The sequence below is a fragment of the Moschus berezovskii genome, chromosome 20 (assembly GCF_049115385.1).
Source record: "Moschus berezovskii isolate FMDL1 chromosome 20, NW_MosBer_1.0, whole genome shotgun sequence".
Lineage (NCBI taxonomy): Eukaryota > Metazoa > Chordata > Mammalia > Artiodactyla > Moschidae > Moschus > Moschus berezovskii.
In genome coordinates this window covers 67,109,806-67,133,372 of record NC_142479.1, presented here as the reverse complement: position 1 = coordinate 67,133,372, position 23,567 = coordinate 67,109,806, and the positions used below count along the sequence as shown (strand labels likewise).

Below are 23,567 nucleotides of genomic sequence, written 5' to 3'. Positions count from 1 at the left end.
CCATAATTTCTGAAAGCGCGGCCCCTGCCACAGGGCTGTTAGAGTCTTCCAAGTCTCAGACACAATTAACTACAAAACCAAAATTGTTAGGTTCAAATCACAGCCCTCCAGGGATGGCCCCAGCCCACGGCAGCCGCCTCATACCCTGGTTGGAGGGACTTAAGCCCTGGGAGAGTAGGGGGTGCAGACAGTCTGAAGAAGAGGCCTCAGGGTTCTCCTTCCACCTTTCTCACTTGGCTTCGTGGGACGATATGGATTTTGTTTTGCTTTGTTTTTCCTGTGTCTTAACAGGACTTGAACTGGAGAACAGAAACCAGATTTGCCTGGTCTTTCCCCTTGGGAACTGCTATGTGCAATGCTCTCCCAGGCAGGACGCCCTGTCTCCACCTTCCTGAGGAACTGCAAGAAAAGCGCCCCGCCGGGGTGCCTGAGGGGGCATGTGTTGTCACGTCCAGGTCTGTCCAGGTCTCCGGGACTCATGCCTCCCGGCAGATGCAGACAGTCATCTGTCTGATAACTGTATCTCCAGGCTGAGTTCATTTCTGTGGCCAATGGAATATCCACCTAGAGGCCAGGGAGGGTGGATTCGTGCAAGTCAAGGCAGGTGTCCTGTGAGCCTTCTGAAACCCTGCTTTAGGGGAAGGAAAGGAGCAGTGGGTTCTTGTTGCTTTTTGCTCGTGTCCTCTCCTGCTCCCCTCCTGCCTCTTTAAGGATATACCGAGTCTCTATCTAGCAGGTTTTGTCAAACCGGTTTCTTGAACTGCTGGCAGTTTAATGTGTGAACCTTCCTTCAGTCTCCTAAGGAGATAGCCCTTTAAAATACTTCATTAGTTGTTTTTTCCATCACCGTGGCTGGCTTCCAAGGTAACTACCCTGGGCACTTCGTTCATTTTGTGCTGAATTCCTGGTATCTGAGGCATGGCTGTCCCTCTGGGTCTTTGTATTGAACGTGGAGCCCCGTCCTCGCCCCAAAGCAGCTTTCATTGGGTGGACATTGCCTCGATGGACAGTTGAGCATAAGCGGTTCTAAAAGCATCTCTGGGGTATTTGACGCCTGTCCTTGGTGGTCTCACCGGGTGCCCTGGCTCTCCTTCCTTGCTGGACTTCCTTCAGCATCCCCTAATGTCCTGCAGCCAACTGCATTCCGAGAACATGCGTTGCCGTGGCTCCAGGTCCTTGTGGGGTGTAGTCCAGCCCTTCTCAGGCTCACCTTGGGGCAGCGGGGGTCAGGCTCCTTTCGGATCTGGAAGCACTTGGGTCATCAGCTTTCTTCTTCAGGTGCACCTTGGTACCACGCCACACACCCAGGAGCTCAACAGACCCACAACCCGCTTGTCCACGTCAGAGGGCAGAGGAATTCCCTGCTACAGCGTAACAAGGTGTGGCCACCAGGAGGCACAGAGTCCCGTTGTTTGATTCTCCAGGGCCTTAGGAATCACACAGGCACCTGTGATGCAAGTGGGGCATCTGAACAAGCACAGATTCCGAAGCCTTGCCTTAGTTTGTGGCTCCCAGCCTGCGGAGGCGCAGTTAGGGGTTTGGCTTTTGGGGTTCTCTTAAGGCAGGAGAATCTTTGCTTGCAGTTGGATCCATGCACTTTGCTTGCAGATAGTGTGGAGCTGGATTCCAGCTGGGAAGGGGCGAGGCTGCGTAACTTCTTTCTGGAGGTGCTGGTTGGAATTGAATAAGAGGCCGTAGTTTCATGGGACTTGAGGTGCACACTGTGAGAGCAGAAAAGCAGAGACTAGTTGTCATATTGAAACCAACTATGCGAAGAGCTGACTCACTGGAAAAGACTCTGATGCTGGGAGGGATTGGGGACGGGAGGAGAAGGGGACGACAGAGGATGAGATGGCTGGATGGCATCACCAACTCGATGGACATGAGTTTGAGTGAACTCCGGGATTTGGTGGTAGACAGGCCTGGTGAGCTGTGATTCATGGGGTCGCAAAGAGCCGGACACGATTGAGCGACTGAACTGAACTGAACTTGGTTAATTGGGGGAGGGGAGCATGTATAGAAAGATAAATCTGGGGGAAAAGGAGGAGCCAGGTCAAAAAAGGAAAGCCTGAAAGTAGTGGAAAAAAGACTTCCTGTTTGTGATCTTGCCCCATCATCTCTTTTTCTCCCCAAGACGTGACTAAACAAAGCTCAGCTAAGCCAGCCTAGGCCCTTGTGAAACGCAGGAGTCCCCGCCTCTGCCCAGCCGCTCCGCCTCCCATCACTGGGCACAGGCAGGCCAGGAGCGTCATACCTTTTCATCTTACAAGGAGCTTGTGGTGTGAACAGGTCCTTTCTCCTTTGAAGAGACTCCTCGCTTGTTTGGTAACTAACTTCCTGTGCCCCTGGAGCAGAAAGCAGAATTCCCACATGGCTGTCTTGCCTCCTTCCTCACTGCGCTGCATTTTGGCCCCCAAAGGGCCCAGGACAGCGCTTTGGGAAAGAGCCCTAGGAGGCCTTTGAAGTAGTTAATGCATCAGGCCTGTGCGACCAGCCAGATGGCCCCAGAGGGGAGGTTGGATGTGCCCAAGTGATGTTTTCCCACAGTGAGCACCTGGACGGCTGTCTCCTGGAGGGAGAATTAAGGGCCTTTTACAGCCCAGCATGCCACACTCTTTAGCATGGGTTCCCCCAGAGTCACAGCTACAAAGGGGTTGTTGTGGGGCCTGCCGAGACCTGCTCTCTGTGGAGCAGCTGATTGATGACCAACCTGAATTTGTTGTGGCAGCCCTCCAGGGGCGCCTCCACTTCGTCCACCTGATTGGCAGGAGGCAGGTGACTGGGGGCAATGGTTGCTAAGCAGCCTGGCCTGGACATTATGCCCATCCAGGTCAAATGAATAGCTGCAGTGTTCCAAAGAATGAGGGGGTTTTGGCCTGTCCCAGGAACTTTTTGGAGAAGGGGCTAAGAAGTGCTATTCTGGTCTTACAGCCTGGGGGGTGGGGGGTTGGTGGCCTCCCTGTGCCTGCCTTCTGAGATGTCACCTTGGTGTCAGGTCGCATCATGTGAGTGGCATACACAGCACTGCCCAGCCGCCTCCGCGTGCCCATCGGGTCCGCGATTGTTACTGTCTTATCTCCTCCCTCACTGACCAAAGGGAGGGGACACAAGATCCAGCCTCGTGAGCACAGCTTCTGCCATTGTGATCATTACCATGTCATGGCACCTGAGACCCCAGCCTGTGTTGAAGGGCTCGGTTTCTCCAGAAATGGGGAAAACAGGTATGTTTTACCATTGTGCGTTTGTGGCAGCGAAGCAACGAAAGTAGGTGCCTAGCCATGTGCCCGTGGCCAGAACTGGATCTTCTTGACTACAACACACGGCACATGGGGGTCTTAGTTCCCCAACCAGGGATTGAACCCGTGCACCCTGCATTGGAACGACTGGATCAGCAGGGAAGCCTTTACTTTGAGCAGTGAGATCTGGAGTGGTCTGATGAGAAACCTTTGCCCCTAGGGCTCTGTATACCTCCAGCACAGAGGACACAGCGTGGAAGGGGTGCTGGGGGCAGGGGCTTTCATGGAGGATCAGAGAGCACTTGCTTTGGAGAGACAGGGCCAGTGTGAAGAGAGCCAGCAGGTGGGCTGGCAGACAGAGCCGAGCGGCCTGAGCTGGGCTGTCCCGAGGGCAGCGTGAGACTCATTGAAGGTCTGCTGCCCTCCTGCCCCCAGTTTGGTGAACTGCCCCCTTGTGATAAAGCCTCCCTTTTTTGCTGAAGCTGAAAATGAGAAAAATCTCCTGGGAGGAGACAATCTCTTGCATTTTGGTCCTGAGATTCTCCAGCCACCTCTTGTTTCCTGGTCACTGGGTGGAGGTGCTGTGTTCTGGGACGGCTGGCCAGGCCCAGGGGAGCAGTGGGCAGGGTCCAGGTTTGCAGGTGATGGCTGGCTGACTGCTGGTCGCTCTCCTTGGCGTTGGGGGTGCTGGTCACTGCTGGAAGCCATGAAGGAGAGACTGAAGCAGGTGACTGGAGCATCCCGGCTGCTCTGATGAAGGAAGAAGGGATATTCAGAGGTTCAGGGGTCTCAGGACCCCCAAAGTGTCGGCTCACTCTCCGGGTTCCTTTCAATGCTTCCACCTTTTCTCCTTCCTTAAAAGTCCTGCGTGGTGTCAGTAAGGAGAGTGACTCTGGGTCGGGAGCCCCACACTTACTCCTTTTGTTTCTCTTTTTATTTTACAGGATAACCCGGAAGTAGAAAAGCGAGATCCCCAGGAATTGGTTGGTGAGTACCCTGGGGTGGAAGGTGCCCGGGGCAGGTCTCTGAGCCTCACCCAGAGCCAACTGGCTTCCAGCCACGCAGGCGGCTTCCCTCTGCTTCAGCTGAGGCAGCAGCTCAGCTGCGAGCCTGTCTCTGGACTCTGATTCTCAGGGCCTTTGGCATTTCCTAAGACGTCTGTGTGAGACACCCAGGGAACAATTCTTCTTTGAAAACCGTATTTATGGTGCATTTCACGGAGCTTTGGTCAGTTGCCAGTGTTGTCAAGAAGGACTTGGGGCTCCCTCCAGCTGGGAGCTTGTTCTCCTTGTGCTCTGCGCCTGTCCTTCAGCCTTGGACCCCCTGAGCCTCTCCGCTGGCGTATTCATGGGCTCAGGGTGCAAACATGTGGCCTCTGCTGGCATGCTGCTCCATGCCCGGGAGGGAGCATGTCTCCCAGCCCTGGAGCCTGGGGCCCTTTGTGTAACTGGCCAGGGCGGTTACGGTTCTGGAACACAGCCCCGTGTTAGCCCAGCCTCTTCAGCCTTTCAGAAGGTCTTGACTCCTTGCATTTCTGCCATGGACTTTGTCAGGGCTCCCCCGAGGCCTGGCCCAGCCTCACGTTGTGGGGGGTTGGCCCTCCCCCTGCGTGGCGAGACTGCCCGTCTCTTCCGCCCGCTCCATTAATCCTCACAAAGCGGGGTTCCTGCTCCCCCCTCCCAGATGGCGCCTTTGCGGCTCACTCGCCCTGCCCGGGGGAGCCCCAGGCTGGAAATGCTGTATCTGGCAGCCCCTCCGATCTGTCCTTTTTCTGGACAGGATGCCTTCACCAGGGATGGCAGGTGGGGCCCCGTTCTGGTTATCCTGACTGAAAGACCTGAACATCATTCGTTATGTTTGTCTCCTGAGGGAAGGACTGGGTAGGACCCTGACCACGTGGAGCAGCCCAGATGCTCAGAGGGATTCTGCCCTTCAGCCCCGGGTTTTCTGATGAATGGGGTATGAGTCTTTCCTCTTTTATTAAAAAACAAACCCAAATTTTCCTAAAACCAAAGAGCCTGATGTTTGGAAAATGGCGCCATAGGGGCAGCGCAGTTGGCCTCACGGGCAGAGGGAGCAGAGTGCAGCCCCCCGGGAAGCCCGTGACCTTCCCCGAGCAGGCGGTCCGCAGGGCTGGCCCTGTCTGCAGCCTCGCCCTCCTCGCCTGGCCCTGCTGTTCACTGCCTGACAGTGGGGGTGGAGCCGCCCCCCAGGAACGCAGCCAGGCAGTGCTCTCCGCTCCTACTAGCGGCGCTCGCTTGGCAGGAATGTGTGTAGGCTTCAGCCCTCTCAGCCCTAAACTCATCCACAAACAGCTCTGACTTTTCCTCTCCTTGTCACTGAAGCAGCTTTGTGAGGTGCAGCTTACATAGAGTGACCCCCGCCGCAGTCCTGACGAAGACGCCTCTGTGACTGTAGAGTGTTCCCTGTGCCCATCCCCTTGCACACATTTCCTGCTCCGGTGTCAGGCAGGCAGTGATCTCGTTTCTTCACTGTAGTTTTGTCTCTGTAGAGTTTCTCATAAATGGTTTATCTGTTGGCCTCAGTACTGCTGGCATTTTGGGCTGGAGAATTCTTTGTTGTGGTGGCCTGGCCTGTGCGTTGTACAGTGTTTTAGCAGCATCCTTGATCTCCACCCACTGGAGGCCAATAGCAGCCTCCTCTCCCTGCCAAATATGACTCTGAAAAATGATTCTAGACATTGCCAAGTGTCAGCTGGGAGGCAGAATTGCCCCTGCCCAGGAACCATTAATACAAACGGACTCATAGATTGTTTGTTTGTTTTGTCTGGCTTCTTCATTTCCCATAATGTTCTTGAGACCCTTCCATGTTTTTGAGCATATCCATAGTTTTTTTTTTTAATTGCTAATATTATTTCATTGTAGGGTTACACCACAGTTTCTTGAGTCCATTCCCCCATAGAAAACACAGGTGAAACTTGAAGCCTCATAGTTTGGATTCCTGTTCCCATTTCTCACTGAGGAGGTACTGGACGACCTGCAGAGTGACTTCGGCTCATGGCACCCTGGTTGTCCCCCCTTTGCCTGGGCCCAGCACCTTCCATCCATGCCTCTGGATGGAGAACTCAGGTTGCTTTGCTGGTGTGGACAGCATTTTCACTGTGTACACAGACCCAGGTTTAATGGAGCAAAGGGAAGCAGAGAAGCTGGCTAAGGGCTCCCCAGCTCTGTAGCTGATTGACAGAGGTGAGCGGACACCCGGTCCTCCCTTCCAGGTGCCCCGCGGGCGGTCCTGGACCCTGGGGCAGTCATCCACTTGAGTTCTCTGTGTCTCTGGTGAGGCAGAGACACTCCACTGCCTCCTGCTTCTAGCCCCACAGCACCCACCAGGCGTGCCTTCACTCCCGCCGTTACACATGCCCTTCTGATGAGCCACTCCTGTGCAGATCCATGCCTGGCAGCTGTGGATACCTGCGCTGCTTTGTGAGGTGGGCGTGCACCCAGGGTGAATCACGCTGATGGCAGGCTTCTCAGAGCCTGAGCATGGTGCCCGCCCAGAACACCTCAGCAGACCCGGAGCAGCCACAGACCTGGGCTGCCTCCGAGGGCCTGGACAGACGTCTTGATGTGTTTCCAGGGAGATTGATTTGAGGCTCTGTGGCGGCTTCAACAGCCCTGTGTGCGGGTCTGATGTCTTCTGCTTTAGATGCATTCTGAGACTTAGGAAGGACAGAGTTGCAGGAAGATTGCTCCTGAAATCTGCGAGAGAAACTTTCACCGCGTTTCCTGAATGTGTCCCTTCGTTCACCGTTGCTCCGAGAGGAACTCTCTTGTTCTCAGCCCAGTTCTAGCCCACGAGCTTGGGAGGACCTCTTCCCTCCCTGTCACACTGTACCACTCGGGTGGTTGGGTTGCTAATGGCAACAGCGTCACACCCTGTTTTTCCAAAAGGCTTTCCTGGCAAATGCCAAGGGGCACTCTTTGTCTCTCTGTCACGTGCGCGCACACTCCCCGGCCCAGGGAAGCCGTCTCCCCCTGCTGTGCACCCAGAGCCTGCCCCGGCCCTCCTGGCTTTTGGTGCTGATGCTAACGAAATGCAAAAACCAGCACAGCCCGGGAAATCCCACTCTCAGCCGGCCTCTGCAGTCTGCTCAAGCCTCGGACTTAGAGCTCTCGCCTCTCCCAGGAGGAAGGAGGAAGTTGGGATGAGATCAAGGTGTCACCCTTGCTTCAGGAGGCAGGAGACAGAAGGGACTGAGCAGAGAGAAGCACGTAGTCCCATGATGGAACGTGTTCCCAGACGGCAGTGGTGTCTCGGTCCACAGCAAGATGACATACCTATGCCCTGTTCCTGGGGCACATCCAGGGAGACTCCTCCAACAGTGAGAATCAGCATGTGTAGCCTTATTGGAAGATGGTCCTTGGGCTCGAGCTCCAGCCTCAGTGTGTGCAGGCTCGTTTGGCAGCAGCTGAGAAGTGAAGGTCAAAGCAGAAATCAAAGCACCTTATCTGCTAAGAAAATATTAATCCAGCCCCAGGAGAGAAGGGAAGGGCTCACCCGGCCATCCCCTGGCAGTCCAGGTGGCCACTTGGGGCTAAGAGAGTCCCGCCAAGGCCGGCACATGTTGGGTACCCCATGAGTACTTGCTGGGTGTTAGTGGTGCTGGGTTGTTCATTCTTTGCCTTCATCCTGCCCCACCCCGCTCCGCCTGCTGTTTGCTCATTGTATAGTCCTTTTCATGAGTGAGTGTCTTAAAAAGCCCAGACAGAATCTTACAACAAGCAGCGCATTGTCTGGGTGATCCAGAGCACGACTCTGCAGTTGCCAGGGTGGCCGGAGGCAACAGGGAGGGGAATGGAGGGAGAGAGACACTTGGGTGGGCAGGGGCACATCGCCAAGGGAATTGTCCCTTGGGAGCTGTGGGTCTTCACTTCAGAATCAGGCCTTTTGTTCCTAGGAATGAGGTGGACCAAGTGAGGGTTGATTGGTTTACTGCTGAAGGACCCGAAGCTAATAACCAGCAGGTCATTTTGTATTGAATAGATGTCATTTATGTACAAAGCAGTTTTGAATGCTGAGTCCCGAAGCCCAGGGAACTCTGAGCTTCTGGTGGACCCTGAGTAGCCGAGCCTGAGGTAGAAGGACAGCACCAAGCAGCTCTGAGTCCCCAGGATTCTGGGAGGGTGTTTCAGGGGCAGAGCCCGTGGGAGGCAGAGCCGTGTGCGGATCTTCCCAGCCCTGAGCTCATGACTTCACATTGGTAGCTTGAAATTGATAGGCCATAACGGGAGAATTTACACCAGAGAAAGGGGCAGACGCTGCAGGTTGTGGGTCTGCCCCTCCCACCTCCTAACTGGTGTTCAGCACTCACCAGCACCCCCAGGACACAGTCTTTCCTCTGGGCACAGCTGTGATGTGGCCGCTCATGCCCTCTGCCTGAACTTCTTTCCCCACCGCACCTACTCGCTCCTTCAGGTCATTGAGTTCAACTCAGATGCACCCTTAGAGAGCCGCTCTGCATGCCCTGTTTTACCATTTTATAGTGTGTGATCCCTCCTTGAAAACGCTTTATGTACCTTTCTTGTCTTGAAGGGTTTTTTATTGTCCATGTTGGGCCCCCACCCTGACTCTCCCACGCACCCACAGAACTCTGTTCTCCCCGCAGCCTCCTTTTCTGAAAGAGTCCGGAACATGTCCCCTGATGAGATCAAGATCCCTCCGGAGCCCCCCGGCCGGTGCTCAAACCACTTACAGGTAGGCACACGCTCAGCTGCTGAGGCCCGTGCAGACGAGGAAGTCTGGGCGGGTGTCTGGCTGCGTTTGACTTTAAGCAGCTTCTGGAAAAGAAATAGCCTAAGTGGGAAGGAGCCTGCAGTCCTGGTGACCTCGCTTAGGCCCCTTCCAGGAGCTGGCGCCATACCCCTGGCTGCCTCTGCAGCCTCAGCCAGGCCCCCACCTGCCCCAGGACACTGCCAGCAGAGCAAACAACATGCCTTTTCTGGGCATCCCTGAGCCCAGGGCATGTCTCTGAAGGAACTTGGCTAAGAACCTGAGGGGTCATCAGAATGTTAAAGAAACAAGTACGAATGCAAATGCACAAGCATGAAAATGCATAGGCTTCAGTCCTCGTTTTCGTGAAATGGCGGTTCATTGGCTTCTTGTCTGATGATCCCTGACTTGCAGAGATGGAGCGTGGAGTGCGGTCACTCCCTTGGGAGCAGGCCCTCAGGGAACAGCTGGCCTTGCTCCTCCCTGTCAGCCTTGGTGGCGGTTTCTCCTTGTCCTTCTGCGTGTTCCCCTTTGAAGGGGACCTTGTGACAGTAGGGCAGACACCACGGCTGCCCCCGAGTGGGGCCTCTGGCTACACCGCAAGCCCTCTCACACGCTGACGGACAGGTGACTAACGGGGCCTGGGGCTGGGAAAGCGGTGACCTGGGTGGGTGCCGAGCGGGGCTGGGCTGTGTGTAGTGCACAGTCCCTTCTCTTCCCGGAAATCCCTTCCCTTTGCTGAGTTGTCTCCCCACCACCGCCACATACCACCCCACTCCCGGCCCCATGTCACTCACCCTCTAGGCAACAAGCCGCAGCCTGTAAGGACAGTCCAGCAGTCACCAGGCAGAGATAGCTGGCCCCGGCCTTCAAGATCAAAATGATTCTCCTTTTTAGATCCTGCTAGTGGCAGAAACCATGACACTGAGCAAAGGTTCTAGTTCCCCTGAGATAGGAGAACCTGCCTGACGGCCGAGGGCACAGAAAAGTCATCTGTAAGATGCAGCTGCGCCACCCCTGCCACGCCTTCTCGGCAGGCCTGCCTCCGTCACCCGCAGAGCGAGGACACGGAGCCGTGCGCTCGGCTTCTCTTCCTGCAAACGTGTTACCCCTCTGTCCCCAACTCAGTGCTTCCCCTGAGTCTGCACTCCTGACCCGAGTGGGTCACCTTTGCTGCTGTCCCAGAGGACCTCGCTCGGGCCGTCCCCTGCCCACCTCCTCTTGCAGGTGACGAGTGGGTCACCTTTCCTGATGTCCCAGAGGACCTCGCTCGGGTCGTCCCCTGCCCACCTCCTCTTGCAGGTGACGGTACCCCAAGTGGTTTCCTCTGGACAGTCCGTTTAGCTGCCACTGTTGGGGGAGGCTGCCGAGAGACCCTGCCCTGGGCCAGCGCCAGCCTCGCTGGCTAAGCCTGCTCCACCTCAGAGGTAGCCCTGCCCTGAGGCTCGGGTCCGTGGGGCCTCTTCACTCCTCAGGCAGCCCTGACGCTGTCTGTCGCCGGCATCGTCTCTGTGGGCCTGGGAACACCTGTGACACTGGCCTGGACCCCGCCAGGTGGTTCTCTGGTTTCCCGTTGAGCCAGAGCGGGTCTTGAGGGGAGACTGGATGAGAAACTGGCTCTAGACCCCCGGCAGTGCCTCTTGGTAAAGTGATAAGGACCGGCCAGCTGCGAGCCTCCCCTCGAAGGACACTGGGGAGGCTTGTGACACCTCTCCTCCTGCCTTCCCAGGTCTCCTGCTGGGTCTTAACCCCGTATTAAAATCCGGCACTCAACCCCCGCCTGTCAGTACTCACTTCTGAAGCTCCTCTTCAGATGATTCAGCAGCTGATCCCCAGGTGGGGGTTTGTTCACTGTCTTCTCCGTGGCTTCTGTAGCTCCACCTTCTTACTCCTCCCGCTGCTGACCACCCAGAGGGGATTAGGAGAAAGCACAGTGAAAGCAGACTGGCTCCGTCCGTCTCGTCTGTGCTAGGTGGAGGAAGACCATTTGGCCAGAGCAGGGCTTCACATGGCTCCCCCAGGTCCTCATGTCCACAGCATCTGACCACAGGCTGGGATTGTGAGGGGTTCCATCATCATCGTCCTGTTTCTCTTCCGTAGGACAAGATCCAGAAGCTGTATGAGCGGAAGATAAAGGAGGGAATGGACATGAACTACATTATCCAGAGGAAGAAGGAATTTCGGAATCCCAGGTGAGTTTTCCGTGAGCCATCGGGGGGGGGGGGAGGGGTAATGTTGGACTGGGGACAAGAGTGCCCGCAGAGAGATGGCAGGGAAGGGCCCGGCTCAGATCCCAGCTGAGCCCAAAGGGACCGTCACCTGGACTGCGTTAACCTCGCTGAGGCTCCGTCTGCCATTGAAGAGCCAGGCAGCACGTGCAGCAGGTACAGAGGGGGAGCCGAGAGACATGGCCTGGGCGGGGTCTGCCCGGGCTCCCGTTGCCTCTTTCCTTCTGGAGCACACGACCTCCTGGGGCCTTAGTGTCCTCGGCTGTATGAGGAGGGGATTATCTAGATGGTCGCCCCAGGTCCTCCTACCTCTAGAAAGTTGTTGACTTTGTGTGCAGGTTTGACAGACAGACCTGTGTCTGGGTCTCACTCCATCCAGCATTCAAGCAAGAACCCCCAGGAAAGAGCCTCGTGCACCGATAGGCAAGAGCCGTCCTTGCCCCTGTGGGCCTAAATGGGGAGGCCCCAACCCAGCCCCACAGACTGAAGGTCTGATGTCTAGTTGAAACCTCATCTTGACACCCTGTTGCTCTGGCTGCTGGCCCCTGTCCCTCTCTGTGGAAGGTAGGAAGGCCAGAAGTGACTTTTAATGTCAAGTCAGTGGACATTTGCCCTCTCGTCTGGAAACTTGCTTAGATAGAACAGTTCAACTGGGCTAAAGGCTTGGTCTGCACCCAAGTGCTAAATGGTTCTGATCTCTTGAAATCTGGTGCTACACAGGGCCACGCCTCGGGCCCGCTCAGCGCCTTGTGGTTTTCTTCTTTCAGCATCTATGAGAAGCTCATCCAATTCTGCGCGATTGACGAACTCGGCACCAACTATCCAAAGGTATGTGCCACCTGCAGAGGCGGGGGGTGAGGGAGGGGACCCAGGGCCCTGTGCCCTCCCCACTGGCTTCAACCTGGAACCACTGAAAGATCCATGTGGCACACTTCCAGCAGAGGAGAGCCATTCCCTTCTCTCTTGTTTGAGCCTCAGGGCCTCTGCTTGGTTAGGGGCTAGCATGGACTCACCACGCCCTGTACATCAGTCCGTCCACAGTGCTTCTTTGCCCTCATTGTCCTAAGAAGTGTTGGCTGGAGACAGGGTAGCATCTGAACCTCCTTGCCCTTGAAGGCAGGAGACTCCAGGCCAGGAAGATCCATGGAAAGACTTGGGGAGAAGCATGTGGTTTCTGAGTCACTTCCATTTATTGGCCCTTTTTACAATTACGAACTTTTTTTTCAGGATATGTTTGACCCCCACGGCTGGTCTGAAGACTCCTACTATGAGGCATTAGGTGGGTAGCCGTTCATCTGCCCGCTCACACATCCATCTGTCTGTCTCTCCAGTCATTAGGCAACACAGGTTTCAGGTCTCCTCCATGTTTGGCCATGTCTGAGGAGCTGAATATGCAGCCTTGAACCATCCAGGCCCCCGTCCCTGACTTAAGCAGCTTACAATACAGCGAAAAAGACAGGATCAAAGGAAGGAGTGATTCCAGCAATAACGAGTGGGGTGATAAGGATGCAGGCTGGGCCATCTAACCGGGGGCCAGGGGAGGGTAGGCAGCCTCGTGGAGGATGCCCTGTCCGAACAAGGTCTGAAGGTGCACAGAGGCTGGCCAAGCAGGCGTGGGCGGGTCCCAGGCAGGGGGCCGGCAGGAGTGCAGAGCTCCGTGAAGGGGCCCAGCTGGGAGAACTGGGAGGAGTTTCAAGGGGCCCTCTCCCTCGGGTGCCAGGTCCCAAACCAGCGGCCTGTGGACCACCAGATCCGGCCTGTAGGTGTGTGTTGTTAAGCCCCTATAAGTTCTGTCTTGCTTTAATTTGAATTCATTGCTAGTGTTTTATCTAAAAATCCAGAGACTTCTCTGGTGGTCAGATGTTTAAGACTCACCTCCACTCTCGGGGGCTCAAGTTCGATTCCCTGTCGGGGGACTAAGATCCCACGTGCCATGCAGCCAGGCCAGAAAAGAAACAACGCAAATCTAAGATCCTGGTTGCTGAGGAGGTGGTTACCCTGGGCCAGCATTCCCCCATGGCTGCAGCCTGCTGAAACCAAGGAGCAGCTCACCCCTCCAGATGGGGTGCAGAGCCCCAGCTTCAAGGCCTTTGGAGTGTGAGGCCCCAGCTTTGTGCTAGCTGAGAGCTGGCTCATGACTTTGCCCATCACAAAAAGATGCTGCAAATAGGAGCCCCGGGAGAGCAGCAGGCAGCAGTCCAGGGTTCTTTGCCCTGAATTATCTTCTTGTTTAATCTGCTGCTCTGTAACTGCCTGTCCTGTCTTCATAGCCAAAGCCCAGAAGATTGAAATGGACAAGTTGGAAAAGGCCAAAAAGGAGCGAACCAAAGTAAGTGATAGGTGGATGTCCTGATGAAGGGGGCAGCTCTCTGGGGCGCACAGGTCCTACAGGCTGAGCCAGGTGGCTTCCCTCACCCCCACCCTCCACCACTGGTTCATCACCCGGTGCCGCTCTGAGCAACCTTAGATGTCCTGGATTTTAAGCCTCCATGACAGCTTGAAGACGCTTCCTGGGCTGCTTCCACTTGGTTTCTCGGGGTCTTAATGTTGGCTGCATTATGTCCCCTCCCCCCATAAACACACCCTTACAGCTGCCGAGCTCTGGGGGCTTTCTCCCTTTGGGCCCATCGGCGGTCTCCTCGGCCTGAACAGAGGAAATACGTCCTTCCCAGGGCGCTCTGGTCTGTGCCGTTCTTGACTTCCAGCACTGGCCTTTGCAGCCCACCTGAGTGCTTCCATGTACGTCCTATGGCCAGGTGACCCCTCACATCAGGACCCTGAGCGTGCTGCTTGCCTCTGGTCTGGGTCCTTCAGGGGACGGAAACTTAACGTGAGACCAAGTCCTCTGGGCTGTGCCCTTTCTGACCAGAGGCTTGAGGAAAGAACTTAGCCGCAGGACACCCACCCTTCCACCTGTGGTTTAGCCTGATCCTCCTCCCGCAGCACGTGTAGCCTCCAGGACGTGTGTCCCCACCCCCCTCCCCGGGGCCACAGGGTTGATCCCTCTGAGAGCTAGTGCTGGGGTGATCAGGGGTCCTCATTCTTAACCCTTGATTGAATTTCCCGACTCTCTCTCCTTCCCCCTTTCCAAACCCCAGGCTTGTTGCAGGGACGTGTCTGCAGCACCTGGGGGCCGGAGCTGTCCTTCCCCTGTGCGCACGGGCACCGCCTCCCCCGAGGTGTGAGGGCGGGGCCTGGGTGGGCAGGGGTGCCCCAGCACATGCAGAGATGGCCATGGCGGGAGGGGCCCGGTGTCTGCGGGAAGCTCTCTTCCGACGAGTAACCGTCCTCTTCAGGTGCCTCTCCAAGGCCTCCCCTGCTCGACAGTCAGAGCTGGTTCTCAGCGCTTCCCTCGTGTGGTGCCAAGTTGCCTCCTGTCCCCTGGGAGCAGACAGCTGGCAAAAAGACGCGGATGCGCGCTGTGCACAGGTCCTGACTAACGCTTGTTCCTCTCGCCCCCAGATTGAGTTTGTGACGGGCACCAAGAAGGGCACGACGACCAATGCCACGGCCACCACCACCACCACGGCCAGCACAGCCGTCGCAGGTACAGGCGGCTCCGCTCCCCACACCCCTGCAGACGTAGCCGGGGCCTTCCCGCCATATCTGCGGGAGCAGGGCCGTGGCGCTCTGGTCCTGGGGTGGGTCCCGGCTCCCCGGCTGCCCTCGGCTTCCTGGGGCTGCGGCCTGCCGTTTTTGCTCCCAGGTCTCGGACCACTGGTCTGGGGTGGGTCCTGACTTCTCTCTGGCCTTGTCCCCAGATGCCCAGAAGAGAAAGAGCAAGTGGGACTCGGCCATCCCAGTGACGACAATAGCCCAGCCCACCATCCTCACCACCACGGCCACCCTGCCAGCTGTCGTCACTGTGACCACCAGCGCCAGCGGCTCCAAGACCACCGTTATCTCTGCCGTTGGCACCATCGTGAAGAAGGCCAAGCAGTGATACTAGGGACCCCAGGGACCGGCTTAGGGTGGCTCGGACAGTCTCCTCTCCATGGAGGGGAGGAGCCACTCTGGGACCTGAGGAGACCACTGCCTCCGGGGAGGTTTCACATTGTATATTTCAAGACTGGGACCCGTTCCCCATCCCTCCTCCCTGCGAGGAGCTCCGGGTGGCGTTTGACCTGGAAGAGACAGGGCTGCAGAGGAGCAGGACTCTGGACGGTGCCCCCCACCATGGGGTCTGTCCTATTAAAAATGCCGCATCCTCACATCTCGGCGTCTTGGATGCCCTCATTTCTTCTACAGTCTGTTTTCAGGCAAATGTGAAAACTCAAGTGTCCTCTTATCTTCTCGGTTGGGATCCTCACCTCGGGTTGACAGTGGGGTAACCGCAGCCTGCAGCCCGGCTCAGAGGGGGTGGCCCGAGAAGTCACCTCGGTCATTCCCAGTGAGCGCCTCTTGTTGCGGGCAGGCAGGGGTCCTGAGAGGGGGCAAGGCCTGGGCTGCCGCTGCCCTGGTCCTGGAGCTCTGAACCCCACCAGTTTTCAGGCAGGAGCCCAGCCTGTCCTCCCCTGAGTGCGATTGAGCCCTCCTCCAGCCACCTCTTGGACACACCCTGGCCTTTGAAGTCTCACCAGAAGGGTAGGGGCTGACCCCTGGCCCACGCAGGGAGGGGCAGGGAGGGGGCAGGTCGCCGTGGGGAGATGAATCACCTCCTGGCCTGGCTGGGCAGCTGCTCATTGTTTATGTGAAGCCTGGCCCCTGGGAGGATCCGCCACCCCGCCCTTCCTGCGCCTGTTATCTCTGCCCCACAGCAGCCCTCAGGCAGCGCCAGTGGCCGCCGGGCTCCTCTGGGGCCAGCACAGATTTCCCAGCAGCTGCCAGGCCTGGAGTCCTGGGTCTGGAGGGAAAGAGAGCTTTTCCTGCTCTTGGGCAGCTCTCTCCCCGCCAGCGGAAGGGCCGCGCGTCAGAGAAGGAAGCCGGGCTGTGAAGAGCTGACCTGCTTTCCCGGAGCGGGCAGGGGTTCAGAAAAGTGGTCCCCAGGAGGCACCGGATGCTGGTGCATGACTGGGGGAGTGTGATGACCCAGCCCTGCTGCCTCCAGAGTGGAGATGGAGCCATCCCTGCCCCGTCCCCACAAACACGTCCTCAGCTGCAGAAGAGGTCAGGTCTCCCTGTCCTTTGAGGAGACTTCACAGTCCTTGAGAGAGGGCTTCCCACCTGCAGCCTCCGCTAGGGCCCCAGGGAGTTCCTGTGGTGGCAGCTGGGATCTTGGAGTCAGCACCTCTGCTCTGGAGCCCAGGTTAAAACAAATTGTGTTTGAGTCGTGTGTGTCTCAGGCCCTTTGCTCTGTAAGTCTTCTCTGTCAGATCATGGTAATAAAACTTCTTGAGCTGGTCGTGCGAAATCTACAGGGTGATTTATGCGTCGCTGTTTTTGCTCAGTCATGTCCGATTCTTTGCAACCCCACAGACTGTAGCCCGCCAGGCTCCTCTGTCCGTGGGGTTTCCCAGGCAAGAATACTGGAATGGGTTGACATTGTGTTCTCCAGGGGATCTTCCCAACCCAGGGATTGAACTTGAGCCTGATAAATCTGTTCCATTTTCTTCATAATCTGGAAAAAAGTCTTCTCTTTCAAGTAACTCTTGATATTTCTCTTGGTAATCTGGATCAGCTGCAGTGAAAGGAACACCATCAGATGTATAAAATGTTGGCTCATTCATAAAATAATTAGGATCATTTTCAGGTGTTGCTTCCCTGTATGTTGAAGCTGCATGGACTCTACCCCAGTTACTTGACCGGAGTTCTTGAATTGGCAGGTGAGTTCTTTACCACTGAGCCACCAGGGATACATTTTATAGAGTACTCCACAGGCTTGTTGCAGTCAGTCCAGCTCCTTCTTGTTTTAGACCAAGGAGGGAAGCACCCTCTAGAGATGATTAAATCAGCCTGGGTCATGGCCTTTGACTGTCCTCCAGGCTCTCCCAGATGTGCCACTGAGCCATCGGGTCAGAGCAGTAATGGCTATTCCCCCTCGGGGCCCCGGTCACAAGGGCCCTGGGGAGAGAAGTCTGGGAGTTGGACAGCCCGGAGTTAGAGCTGTTCCACTCGCTAGCCTGGTGAATGGGTGAAGGTCTTTAGTCCCGCTGAATTTCAGTTAACTCTCCTGTGAAACAGCTTCAGTGCCTGCCCACTGTAGTCCCACTGAGGGAGCCGCAGGGGCAGACTCACATCCTTCTCTGAAGGCTGGGTGTCCCAGAGTGCCCTGTCCCTGCTCACAGCCTGTTCAAGCTGCACTCCACTCCCACCTACACACACATCCCCACCCTCTCCCCAAGGTCCCCATCTTGGGTGGGTGCATCACCGCTGCACCCTGGACCCCTGTGCTTTCCCTGCATCCTGTGGGTCACTTCAGGGTCCCCTCCCCATCATCGTCGCTGCCGGCTCACCCCCACCCCGATTGCTCCTGCCTCATCTGCTGACTCCTCCTCTTCCATCCAAGTTCCAGTCTGGCCAGCATCTTCCTGCCCCCCCAGCTCTTACCAAGTCACGTGGTCTCCCACTGACCGGAGAGCCCACTTCAGCCAGGCAGGCAAGGCCCCCAGCATTCTCATCAGCTCTCCAGCCTCCACCCTCCTCCCCACCCCCCACACCCCCATGCTTGGCTCCTCCCAACTTTTTCACTCTCAACCTCAGCACCAACACTTGCAAGATTTTCTTAATTGTAGGTCAGATTGTCTTAATCCCTTCCTGACTTCCCCCTGGGCATTAGTTGCTCCTTTCTCCGTGCTCCTACTCTTTCTTGCATCCCAGATAACACTACTGCCTTGCAGCATCTGTCCACACAGTCCAACAGCACTGTCCCAAGTGCCCGGCGTGAGATAAGAGTCCAGGTGATGGGAGGGATGGAGGGGGTGTTTTTTTGCCACACAATGCAACATGAAGGATCTTCGTTCCCTGACCGAGGGTTAAACCCATGGTCCCTGCCTTGGGAGCACTGAATCTTAACCACTAGATCAGGCTTCCAGGGAAGTCCCTGTGCTCTATAATTTTATGCATGAGGGGTTTTTTGTTGTTGTTTTAAATCAGGGTGTGGGAGGTGCATACAAAGAAACAGTCTGTTTATTTAAGACAGGAGCAAGGCAGAGATGCCACCTGCAGAGAAAGGGTGTGGGTGTTCTCCCTAATGCGGAGGAACGCCTTTATGCATGTTGAAAATCTCCGGGGACTTCCCTGGTGGTCCAGTGTTAAGATTCCACACTTCCACTGCAGGGGGCGCAGATTTGATCCTTGGTCAGGAAACTAAGATCCCACAGGCCTTGTGACCAAAAAAGTTAAATCTTTATAATTAAAAAAAAAAAGTCAAGGTCCTTTGAACCATAAAGAATAAGAAAGGTCTCTGTGACCAGATTTGGAATAGTCCTCAGGAGAAATAAAATTTAAAAGGGCAAGGTGCTGAACAGTGCAGAGAATATGCTTTTGTGTAAGACAGGGAGGAAATGCAAAAGCAAAAGTATAGAAAGGAAAGAGACACAGAAAACTCATTTTAAATTTGAATTGGAAATACCAATATGAGCTCATGATTCCAAAATAAGAAAAAGTCCCAGCTGTGTCCTTCAGAAGGACCCAGAAGCAGTGGCTGGCCCCCTGAAGCACTGAGCACATGTAGCACCCGAATCTTAATCTTCCCTCCCAAAAAGGAACCAGGGCTGCTTGCAGAGAAAGGGCTAATCCAGAAATCTAAGTGGAACTGCTCTAGTTTGTCCCAGAAAGCAAGGAGAACTGCAAGGAGCGTTTCAAAGGTCAAAGGAACTGGTTTGAAAAGACCTCCCACTGACCAATTATTGTGAAAAAGGAAAAACTCCCTTGCTGCCTGTACACTGCTGCTCACAATACACATAGAACACTCTCACACCAAGTGCGTGGGCTTTTCACAACCAAGTACTTCGGATGCCAACTGCCCAGAGTCAGCACCAACACCACAGGTGAAAAGGGCTTCATCCCATGAGACTGTCTCCTACCCAGAAGCCAATTGCAAGTCCTGGCCTCCCCAACTTCCAGCTGACTGGCTGTAAATTGGGGGTTCCCATGACCCCTCTTTGGGCTCAATAATTTGCTAGAAGGACTCACAGAACTCTGGAAGACAGTTTACTTACTGGATTACCAGTTTGTTGTGAAAGGATACAACTCAGGTTCTCAGGATCCGCCGGAAGGAAGAGATGCACAGGACACAGTGCAGGGGAAGGGAGCAGAGTTCTCTCCGCTTTCTCCCCTCTCCCTCCCAGCGCTCCACGCACCCAGCAATCTGGATGCATCTGAACCTACCCCGGTTATGGTTTTATGTCAGATTGATGACTAGGCGGGGCTCCGCAGGAGGCACAGTGGTAAAGAATCTGTCTGCCCATGCAGGAGACACAGAAGACAGGGGTTTGATCCCTGGGTCGGGAAGATCCCCTGGAGTAGGAAATGGCAACTCACTCCCGTATTCTGGCCTGGAGAATTTCACGGACAGAGGAGCCTGGCAGTCCATGGGGTCGCAAAGAGTCAGACTTGACTGCTCACCTGAGCACGCACACACTTCATTACTAGGCATGACTCATTAAATCATTGGACATTGTTTTGGAGATGAAACTCAATCTCTAACCCGTCCCCCTTCTCTGGAGGTTGGCGGTTGGGGTGAGGGTGGGGGAGTATGGAGTCTGAAAGTTCCAACTCTTATCACATGGTTGGTTCCCCTGACAACCAGTGACCCCAACCTCATGGCTTTCCAAAAGTCACCTCATTAACATAAACTCTATTGTTATTGAAAGGGGCTTCTTATGAATAACAGAGACTCTCCTTTCACTTATATCCCTCCGGAGCTTTTCCAAGAACCATAGACAAAAATCAAACATATCTTGCTTATTATATCAGAACATCACCAGTGTAAACTATTGAATAAGTGAAAATCCATTCGTGCATGGTATTTGATTTGAAAAAACAGAAAAAATATTTGCCACCATTCGAGCTGAATATATTAACTCTCTACTCTGAAAGTTAGAATTAAAAGAATTAACCCTTATGCACTGCTGATGGGATTATAAAATGATGCAATTACTATGGAAAATAGTATGGTGGGCTTCAAAACATTAAAAATAGGACTACCACGTGGTCATCACTTCTGGGTTTACATCCAATAAAACTGAAAGCAGGGTCTGGAAGATACTGACTGCACACCCGTGTTCATAGCAGCTTAATTTACAATAACCAAGAGGCGGAAGCTACCCAATGTCCATTGGCAGATGAATGGATAAAAACAATGTGGTCTATACATACAACGAAATATTATTCAGCCTTAAGGGAGGAAAACCCTGCCACACGCTACAACAGAGAGGAAGTTTGTGGGCATTATGCTAAGTGAAATAAGCCAAACACAAAAATACAGATTGTGTGATTCCAATTACATGAGGCACTAGAGCAGTAGTAGTAGTCCCTGGGACTGCAAGGAGATCAAACCAGTCAATCATAAAATCAGTCCTGAATATTCATCGGAAGGACTGATGCTGAAGCTGAAACTCTGGCCACCTGATGAGAAGAACTGACTCACTGGAAAAGACCCTGATGCTGGGAAAGATTGAAGGCAGGAGGAGAAGGGGACAACAGAGGATGAGATGGTTGGAAGGCATCACCGATGTGATGGATATGAGTTTGAGCAAGCTCCAGGAGTTGGTGACGGAGAAGGCAATGGCAAGCCACTCCAGTACTCTTGCCTAGAAAATCCCATGGATGGAGGGGCCTTGTGGGCTGCAGTCCGTGGGGTCGCTAAGGGTCGGACACGACCGAGCGACTTCAGTTTCACTTTTCACTTTCACACACTGGAGAAGGAAATGGCAGCCCACTCCAGTGTTCTTGCCGGGAGAATCCCGGGGACGGGGGAGCCTGGTGGGCTGCCGTCTAGGGGGTCGCGCAGGGTCGGACACGACTGAAGTGACCAAGCAGCAGGAGCACCAGCAGAACTGAGAGTCGTCAAAATCACTGAATCAGAAAATAGAATGATAGTTAATCAGCGGTGGGGGAGGGGGAAGTGAGGAGCCATTTAATGGGTATAGAGTTTCAGTTTGCAAGATGAAAAAGTCCTGGAAGCCTGTTTCCCAGCAATGTGTACATGGTTAACACTGTCGATCTATACACATAAACTGATTGAGGGAATTCCCTGGCAGTCCAGTGTTTTGGTGCTTTCACTGCCCTGGCCTGGGTTCAATCCCTGGTTAGAGAACTAAGATTCTTCAAGCCACGAGGTACAGCCTAAATAAATCACTGATTATGATGTAATTTTTATGTTTTTACTACAATTTAAAAAAATCTTCGGGGTTGTTTTGTAATGTAATAGTAATTGTTTAAAGTTCTATAACTCAAAAAGAAAAGATTTTACGCTATATTTTGAAGGTATAATTCATTCCCAGTTGATGAAGGAAACCTTTTTTTTTTTAATTTGAAGGATACCTTTTATTAAATATAGAAACAGAAAGTCACTACTCTTCAACCCCCAAAGAATAATTGATTCAAGCAAGAATCAACAGTGGGTGCTAGAACTGTTCAGTTAAAGTTTGTTGAGAAAAGGGCCAGATGTCAAAAACACCATCACCCCCTCTTAATTACTTCTTAATCATAAAGTGAAAATGCATTTTTACAATGAAGAGAGATGGTGAGAAAGCTAACAGCCTGTGCCATCCAATAAAACACAGCACATCCTAAGACCATCCTTGCTGAGAAACTAAATATAATCAGGCTTTTAGACATAACTTCCAGTTTACAGGAGGATAAAAGTCAAGTCAGATAACACCATGAGGAGGTAATGAGACAAATACAAACAGGACATTCTTCTGGTCAACCGGCGGATCTCTTCAAAAGGTCGATGTTTGGGGTGGGGGACGGGAGAGACTGTTCCGGGCATTAGAAAGATAAAAACAGTAGCTGTGGTGGGGGTGGAGATAAGGTCTCTAGACGGGTCACCAAACTGTTCCGGTCACACATTCACTGTCCACTTATCATTTAAGCTGTTTACAGAAATGGGTACCACTCTTCCAATAAGTGACATACATTGTCAAGCAAAAAATAGTGGAGGGCTTCCCTGGTGGCTCAATGGTTAAGAATCCACCTGCCAATGCAGAGGACAGGTTTGACCCCGGGTCCGGGAAGATCCCACGTGCCAAGGAGCAACTAAGCCCACGTGCCACAACTACCGAGGCTGTGCTCTGGAGCCGGGGAACCAGGACTACCTAAGCCCGCTCACCCTCCGCCACAATGAGAAACACTTGCACAGCCGCTCGAGTCACCCCTGCTCCCTGCAACGAGAGAGAAGCCCGAACAGCAACAGACGCCCAGCACAGACAAAATATATAAATGAAATGGTTTGCTTAAGTCACTGTGTGGGGGTGAGAGAGAGGAGAGACAGTTTTAGGAGCAGGAAAGATTAAACAGCCAACTGCGGTGAGGGTTAATACAAGGGCTCTAGATGGGTCACCAAACTGTCCTGGTCACACATCCACTGTCCATTTATCATTTAAGTCGTTCCTTTATAGAAACGGGCACCGTAAGTGATGTACACAGTCAAGCAAAAAGTAGTGCAGCCTGTGGCGCATCCCTGGAGAATATGCCGCCCACCGTGGATGCCCGTGGTTTAAACTGTGAGCTCCGTGAAGCCAGCAGGTGGGGTGGATCACTCCTCTGGGATCCCTGGAACCTGGCATAAGAGCTCGTTAAATGCTTGTCAATGAATAAATGATTGAACTACTGAGGGAGCAAGTCTGGCCTCCCTGAGGCGGCGGAATGAGCGTGGGTAGGTGGGAGCTGCCATCTGAGGTTCCCGGACCTCTGTTTCAGGGACCTCAGCTCTTTGGCAAAGTCTGCAGAAGGAAATGGCAACCCACTCCAGTGTTCTTGCCTGGAGAATCCCAGGGATGGGGAAGCCTGGTGGGCTTCCATTTATGGGGTCACACAGAGTCGGACACGACTGAAGTGACTTAGCAGCAGCAGCAGCAGCAGAAGGAAATCCCACTACATACCAGACTCACTCTGGCCCTAAGGCTGCAGAATCAGACAATAGGGGGTTTTGTTTTATTATTTTTTTTATGTAGAAGTAATATGTAGTACAAAGCTCCTTAACCCTTTGGAGACCAGTACCTATTTGGGAATTCAGTGTAGTCAAAGGAGCCTTTTCCCAGCAAACCCACATTCCCGTGTCAGATACACTTTGAGTTTTACACGTGATCTCAGATGATTCTTGGAGCCCCCCCACCCAGGTCCATACTCAGGTTTCGGGTAATGAAATTCCAGACTTGAAGAAACCCAAGGGACCTCATGGGTTGTCTTCTGTGGGCCTCTTAGGGTGCACGTCTCCGTCTCACCTCTCAATTACTGCCAAACTCCTGCTCTCCTAGTCTTTTTTTTT

At 54.1% G+C, this 23,567-nt stretch overlaps 1 protein-coding gene across 2 annotated transcripts in view; it reads left to right on the top strand.

The window, feature by feature from the left end:
• SAP30BP (SAP30 binding protein) overlaps nucleotides 1-16,544 on the top strand; it is a 36,183-nt gene extending 19,639 nt beyond the window's left edge. Inside the window, exons 4-12 of one of the 2 annotated variants that reach the window (XM_088829339.1) lie at nucleotides 4,181-4,223; nucleotides 8,863-8,951; nucleotides 11,067-11,158; nucleotides 11,962-12,022; nucleotides 12,422-12,473; nucleotides 13,465-13,523; nucleotides 14,293-14,373; nucleotides 14,657-14,741; nucleotides 14,956-16,544. In XM_088829339.1, the coding sequence (XP_088685465.1) occupies nucleotides 4,181-4,223; nucleotides 8,863-8,951; nucleotides 11,067-11,158; nucleotides 11,962-12,022; nucleotides 12,422-12,473; nucleotides 13,465-13,523; nucleotides 14,293-14,373; nucleotides 14,657-14,741; nucleotides 14,956-15,137 (744 nt within the window). In that variant the 3' untranslated portion in view covers nucleotides 15,138-16,544. The remainder of the gene's footprint in view (nucleotides 1-4,180; nucleotides 4,224-8,862; nucleotides 8,952-11,066; nucleotides 11,159-11,961; nucleotides 12,023-12,421; nucleotides 12,474-13,464; nucleotides 13,524-14,292; nucleotides 14,374-14,656; nucleotides 14,742-14,955) is intronic. The other variant, XM_055408586.2, reaches the window with a different exon arrangement.
• The last annotated feature ends 7,023 nt before the right edge of the window (nucleotides 16,545-23,567 follow it).